The sequence below is a fragment of the Pteronotus mesoamericanus genome, unplaced genomic scaffold, assembly GCF_021234165.1.
Source record: "Pteronotus mesoamericanus isolate MK-2021 breed Mesoamerican mustached bat unplaced genomic scaffold, CSHL_Meso_final contig_98, whole genome shotgun sequence".
Lineage (NCBI taxonomy): Eukaryota > Metazoa > Chordata > Mammalia > Chiroptera > Mormoopidae > Pteronotus > Pteronotus mesoamericanus.
This window is the reverse complement of record NW_026555295.1, coordinates 308,240-314,981: the sequence shown is the minus strand read 5'-3', so window position 1 is coordinate 314,981 and position 6,742 is coordinate 308,240. Positions and strand designations below refer to the sequence as shown.

General features: G+C 43.8%; 1 protein-coding gene across 1 annotated transcript; it reads left to right on the top strand.

Annotated features, from left to right (window-relative positions):
- The first annotated feature begins 1,303 nt into the window (after window positions 1-1,303).
- On the top strand, window positions 1,304-6,286 carry FAM136A (family with sequence similarity 136 member A). Its single transcript, XM_054586930.1, has 3 exons — window positions 1,304-1,455; window positions 2,370-2,510; window positions 4,808-6,286. Exons 1-3 carry the CDS (start codon window positions 1,369-1,371, stop codon window positions 4,994-4,996), a joined length of 417 nt encoding a protein of 138 aa, XP_054442905.1. The 5' UTR covers window positions 1,304-1,368; the 3' UTR covers window positions 4,997-6,286.
- Window positions 6,287-6,742: the final 456 nt, after the last annotated feature.

Here is a 6,742-nt window from a genome sequence, read left to right as displayed (position 1 = left end):
AATGAGGAGAGCCTTAGGAACCTGTGGGACAATTTTAAACATTCCAACATCCAAATCATAGGGGTGCCAGAAGAAGAGAAAGAGCAAGAAATTGAAAACTTATTCAAAAACAATAATGGAGTATTTCCCCAATCTGGCCAAAGAAATAGCCTTCCAGGAGATCCAGGAAGCTCAGCGTCCCAAAGAAGTTGGACCCAAGGAAGCACACACCAAGGCACGTCATAATTACATTACCTAGGATTAAAGATAAGGAGAGAATCTTAAAAGCAAGGGAAAAGAAGAGTTACTACAAAGGAGTTGCCATAAGACTAGCAGCTGATTTCTTAAAAGAAACCTTTTAGATAAGATGGGGCTGGAAAGAAGTATTCAAAGTCATGAAAGCCAAGGGCCTACACCCAAGATTACTCTATCCAGCAAAGCTATCATTTAGAATGGAAGGGCAGATAAAGTGCTTCCCAGATAAGGTAAAGTTAAAGGATTTAATCATCACCAAGCCCTTATTACATGAAATGTTAAAGGGACTTATGTAAGAAGAAGATCAAAAACTATGAACAGTAAAATGAAAACAAACTTAACAACTACCAACAACTGAACCTAAAAACAAAAATAAAAGCAAACTAAGCAAACAACTAGAACAGGACCAGAATCATAGAAATGGAGATCAGAGGGGAAGGAGACAGGGGAGAATGGGGGAAAAGGTACAGGGAATAAGAAACATAAATAGTAGGTACAAAATAGGCAGGGGGAGGGTAAGACTGGCATAGGAAATGGAGAAGCCAAATAACTTATATGTAGGACCCATGGACATGCGCTAAGGAGGGGGAAATGCTGGGGGGAGGGGCAGTGCTAAAAAATTAATGTTTAAAAAATTCCAGAAAGGAAAAATGTAACCGTAGTGACAGAAAGCAGAAAACATGGCGTAAGAGGTGAGGGCATAGGGGGAAAAATGACAGAGAAAGAGCAGGTTTGTTAAAATTCATTAAGCAGTATAGCTAAGGTCTGATCATTTTTCTGTATGTTAATTATACGTATTAAAAATGTGTTGAGTTAGAAGGAAGGAAGGAGAGAAAGAAAGGCGGTCGCAGTGCGCACCTCGTACCTGTGCAGAGATAGGGGAAAGAGCCCGCCCCTGCGGGAAGGCTGCTATGGTGCGTTACACACCAACTAAGCTGAAGGGTTGTGGGGAGGCGACTCTGGGAGGCGGCACAGCGGCCTCCCAGCCTGCAGTTGCTCCTCTCAGACGCCAGGCGGCGGCGTGGGCAGGGGAAGAACCTGCCACGGTGACCCGGGAAGCGGCGGCGAGGGGGCGGGCCCCGGCACGGAGTCCATGTGGACACCGTTGCGGCGCCGGTGCACTGCGGGGTCGCCATGGCGGACCTGCAGCATCATCGAGTTCAGGAGGCGGTGGACTCCATGGTGAAGAGTCTGGAGAGAGAGAATATCCGGAAGATGCAGGTAGCCGGGCGGGAGCCGACTCTGGGGAAACCCGTCGGTCTGGCATTCCCGGCCCCTTCCCGCGATTCCCGACACCTCCCAAGCCCTCGCGCGATGTCCTGGGCCGCCTGCCCTCGCCCGCAGAACCAGGTTGGGGTGTCCCTGGGGTAACCGCGGCGCCCTCTGAAGCAGGCTTTGCCCTCAGAAACTCTAGAACTTTGGCTGAGAGGATGAAATCTGTGCGTCCTCGAAACACTCAAGGCCGTTGTCACCCACACCATCACAGGGGTCAGGGGTGTCCCCGGACCAGGGTTAGAAAGCCCCTGGTTTGAGGCCCCACCCTCCCTTCTTGCCTGGCCGCTTCTGCATATGAGGAGCCCGAGGCTGAAAGAGGACAGCCAAGGTGAAGGGCAAGAGAGGCAAAAGTGCTCTGCCTCCTCAATGGCCAGGTCATTCATGTCCAGTTCTTTGCGCTACAGAGCATTGGTTTATACGCTCTTCTGCTTTGATACTCTAAATGTTTTGTCTTTTGGTCCTGTCTCCCGAAAAGGATTATGGGTTCCCCTTGTAGTAGTGCCCTTTCTCATTGATGGGTTCCCCTCTTTTGGAATATAGATTGCTAGATATCCGACCTCTGAACCCTGTGGTATAGGCACGTGGTTTTAAGATTTTGGCTTCATCTGACCCACCGCTGCCTTTCCCCTCCACCCAGCCCAGTAGGCAACAGTTTACACCGAACCAGAAGCAAGAAAGCCAGGAATCACTCTGTGAGGCACTGAGGATAATTTTCCCATTCGCGGTCTTAAGATCCTGATGTCTAGTCTAAGGAGAGGTGCAAATATGGGAGGGGCTCCTCCCAAGCCCTGTAGCACTCCAAGGTCATCTCTGTCCCTGGGGCTCTCCCTATCTGACTTCTCTCTGCCCTCCCTCCTCAGGGCCTCATGTTCCGGTGCAGTGCTAGCTGTTGCGAGGACAGCCAGGCGTCCATGCAGCAAGTGCACCAATGCATTGAGCGCTGCCATGGGCCTCTGGCTCAAGCCCAGGCCCTGGTTACCAGCGAGTTGGAGAAGTTCCAGGTGAGGAATATCCCAGAAAGAGGATTCTAGTCCTTGATGTTCCTCTTTTGAAGGTGACAAACATGAGTTACAAAACTCTGGGCTTTAGTGTCTTGATTTTGTTAACATCGGTGATAATGCTGTGACCACTTGACAGAATTTGAAATTTTGGAAAGGTCCTGGAGATTGAGTACTGCAAGTATTTCCCATAGAAACAATAAGTTACCAAGGGAGTTTATGACGAAGAGCTTTACAGGGTTTTGTTTTTTGGGGGTTTTTTTGTAGTTAACAGAATATGTGTGTGTGTGTGTGTGTGTGTGTGTGTATTTACACACATACATATATGTGTGAATATATTCTATACATAACAGGATATATATATATACAGACACACTGTATAGTATAAAGCTTTCTAAAACACATATTAATTCAATTTTACAATAGCAGAATCCCCAGGAAAGTGGAATAGATAGATCTTAAAAAGGCACAGATTAGAGCAAGATCCTATCATCATTCTGTGGACATAACCACCCAGGACTGACCCTACTTGCCACACCCGGAGGGCAGCCCACATGTCACTAAAGAGCATCATTTATATGAATCGTTATTACTGTTGACTCTCTGATGCCTGCCTCACTAGCCTTTCGGAGGTCACAAAGAGCCACCTCCACCCCCATCCGTCTTGAGCAAGGGGCAGCCAAAATGTCATTTTACTCTCTTCCCTGAGTAACTTTTCTGGAACTTGGGGGAAGCAGGGCCCACTCCTGAAGCAGTTTTTCATAGCCTGGGATTCTGTTCACATGGAAAAATTTTATCTAATATGATACATTTTTACATTCTGCTATACAAAATTCTTTAAAATTACTGACAAGGAATAACTTCTCCAAAATCATGGAACTCCAAAGGGTTTCTTTGTGTTTATTTTGACACCTAATTTTCTAAATAGGGTCTTTGAAATTTTGATTCTTGAATTGCTATAAAACTTTTCTCCTTCCATTCACTTTTCAGTCCTATCCAGTCAGACTTAACTATTCTACTGTGCCAGAACTGCTCTTGCCCTTCCCCTCCATAGGGCTAAATCCAGTGGTCATTTCTCATTCCTCATCTTACTCAGCCTATCTGCATAATTCACACAGTGGATCACTCTTCCCCTCCTTGAAACACTTTTAGTTGTCTACCAGGACATCTCACTTTCTTGGTTTTCCACCTCTCTTCCTAGCCATCCTTTTATGGCTTCCTTTGCTGGCTTTTCCACTTTCCAACCTCTGAACATTGGAGTGCCCAGGGCTGTCCTTGAACCTTTCCTCTTTTCTATCTAGTTCTCTAGTCTCATGGTTGTAATTATCATCTATATGCTGACAACTCCTATTTTCATATCTCTAGACCAGCTTCACTCCTGGTCTCCAAATTCATGTATCCAATTGTTCCCTCAACATCTCCACTTATTTGTTCTGTTGGTCTGTCTTCCCCTACTGGAATGTAAGTTCTATGGAGGCAAGAACCTTATCTGTTTTACTCATTGGTATATCCCCCCATTAGAAGAGTACCTGACACATAGCCCTGACCTGTGTAGCTCAGTTGGTTGGGCATCTGCAAAGCGAAAGGTTGCAGGTTCAATTCCCGGTCAGGGCACATGCCTGGATTGCAAGTTTGCTCCCTGGTTGAGGCACCTACGAGAGGCAACCAGTCGATGTTTCTGTCTCATATTGGTGTTTCCCTCTCTTCCTCCCTCCTTTCCGCTCTCTCTAAAAATAAATAAATAAAATCTTTAAAAAGAAGGAGAAAAAGCGTACCTGGCACATAGTAGATAGTCAATAAGTAATTGTTGAGTGTTTTTCTATAGCTAGGGCAGACATTAAGTAATAATCAAGATGTTTGTAGGTCTTTTTGTAATTGAGTAACTGGCCTTTAGTTACTTCTCACTTCCTGGAACGGGCTTCTGTACAATTCTGTCATTCATTTCGTTTCTAGTAATGCCTTGTCTGGGCTCTCCTGATGCCACTCTCTGTTTCAAGCAGGATAATCTTGGTTAATTTTACTAGTGTCCTTTAATTCATTAAGATAATACATGTCAAGCCAAAACACAGAAGATCCTCAAATAATACCATTTTGTTATAACAAAGATACCATAGGAATGTAGCTCTTTCATATCAATTAGCCATGGTAAATTTGGTTTCATCATACATGTTTTGCTGCAATCCCATGATGACATTAAGTGAGACTTAACTGTATATAGCACAGGACCCAGTGCATGATAAGCACTTGGTAAATGAAGGCCAGTTTCTCAGCCTTCTCTCTCCTCTTCCTTCTCACCACAGGACCGCCTGGCACGGTGCACCATGCATTGCAATGACAAAGCCAAAGATTCAATAGATGCAGGGAGTAAAGAGCTTCAGGTGAAGCGGCAGCTGGAGAGCTGTGTGACCAAGTGTGTGGATGACCATTTGAACCTCATTCCAACCATGACTAAGAAGATGAAGGAGTCTCTCTCATCCATTCAGAAATAGAAGCCTTTGCCATTGGCCATTGAGGCTGAGGGCAGGAATCTATTTAAAATGAAGAATGAGAATTTTGGTCTTTTAAGCAAAGTGTATGAATGAAGAAATTAAGGGTGGCAGCAAGGTTAAGGCATGTGTCACTTGCCTCTGGACACTGATTCTTTTGTGTTTTAATCCTAGAAAGTGAAATGAAAAAAAACTGGTGCTAAAATTTGGGTCACAGAGTTTTTGAGAGCCTAATTTTTACGTGGTAAATGCTTATCCTGACAACAGGTATTTCCCTCAAACCAAGCCAGAGCTCTCTGAGATATCAACAGGCTGACAGGTTCCTCTGACCTGCCAATGATCTAGTGGTATGCGAGAAGAGGTGTTTCTATCTGTTGCCAACCTCCTGTTTACCAGAAGCATCACCACACCATTTTTTGTAAGCTGTAAAACAAAATTCATGAGGTCACTAATTTAGAAGGGAAAAATGGTTTCTGGGTATTAGTTTTGCTTGGTTTTGTTTTATATACAAGGGCATGAAGTTGACAAGATGTGGAGTTGGAAGAGGTAGTTTGGATAAGAACTTTGAAAGCTTCCTTTGGATATCTATTTCTGTCCACCAAGATGTAGATGCACACTTCTTAAGTTTTCACACACTACATCTTTCAGCTTGAAGACCCTCCAAAAACATGAGGGGCAATGTCACTGGGTATGGGAAGCAGACCTCTCACTGCCTGCGGTGATGGGCCCTAAGGAGGTCTGCAGCAAAGTGACAGGACAATCTTGCAGTGGTACTCTACCTTAAAGGGAAAAGGGGTTTTGATTGTGCTATACCCCAATACCCAAGAATGAACAATGAAAGAGGAACTGTTGACTGCTTAATTAAGAGAGTTATGAAGTACTGGATTTGGAAAAACCTGGTTTTCAGGAATGAAACGTGACCCCAGTATTGCTTAATTAGCACCCTAAAATAACAGAGCCCTACTGAGACAATCCTTTGGCAACAAGAAGGTCAAGGTAGAAAAAGTAAGCAACTCAGGTGAGCTGTGGCTCCTTTAGAACAAAAGAGGGGCTGCCCCTCCTTCCACCCCTCCACCCCTACCACCACCATTACCAAATACCACTTTTGCCTTGGGGCTTTGCAATATGCAGTGTTCCAACCCCAGCTCTGGCACCTTACCGTTTTGATAAGAACCTTGTTGTCTTTTTACCAAGTTATTACTTGAAATGGTAATACAGACTTTTTGTTTGCTGTTTCAGGACTATGATACATTTTCCTAGTGGTCTGGTTTTAAAAAATAAATAAGGTTTAGTTTTTCCTCCACTATTGTGTTTCTTATATTTGGGCAGTGAATATATAACTTTGTAAGGATGCTTTTCTTTTTAATGTGTGAAATAAGTTTCTTAAGACATCCAAAAGAATGAAAGTTAGTTATACAAGTCTGTTATGGTTTGGATGCAGGACATGTTCATTGTAAATGGGAAAAATTTCAAGGGCAGACTAGGGCAATATTACTTGAAGTTCATTAATGTAAAAAGATGGAAACTGTCTATAAGTCTAAAAAAATTAATTAAGTATCTATGTCAGGTTTCTAGCTTCAGCTAAAGACTAACAGCAAGAAGTAGAAAAGATACAGCTATGACCCCTCTAGAGAGTATGCAATGCCTAGGATTTGGGGTACGAAGAGAATACAAAATACATGATTAGTTTAATTAAGTCTTTACTATCATTTAAATACAGGGATTAGCGAAAGTAGTTTACAGTTCATT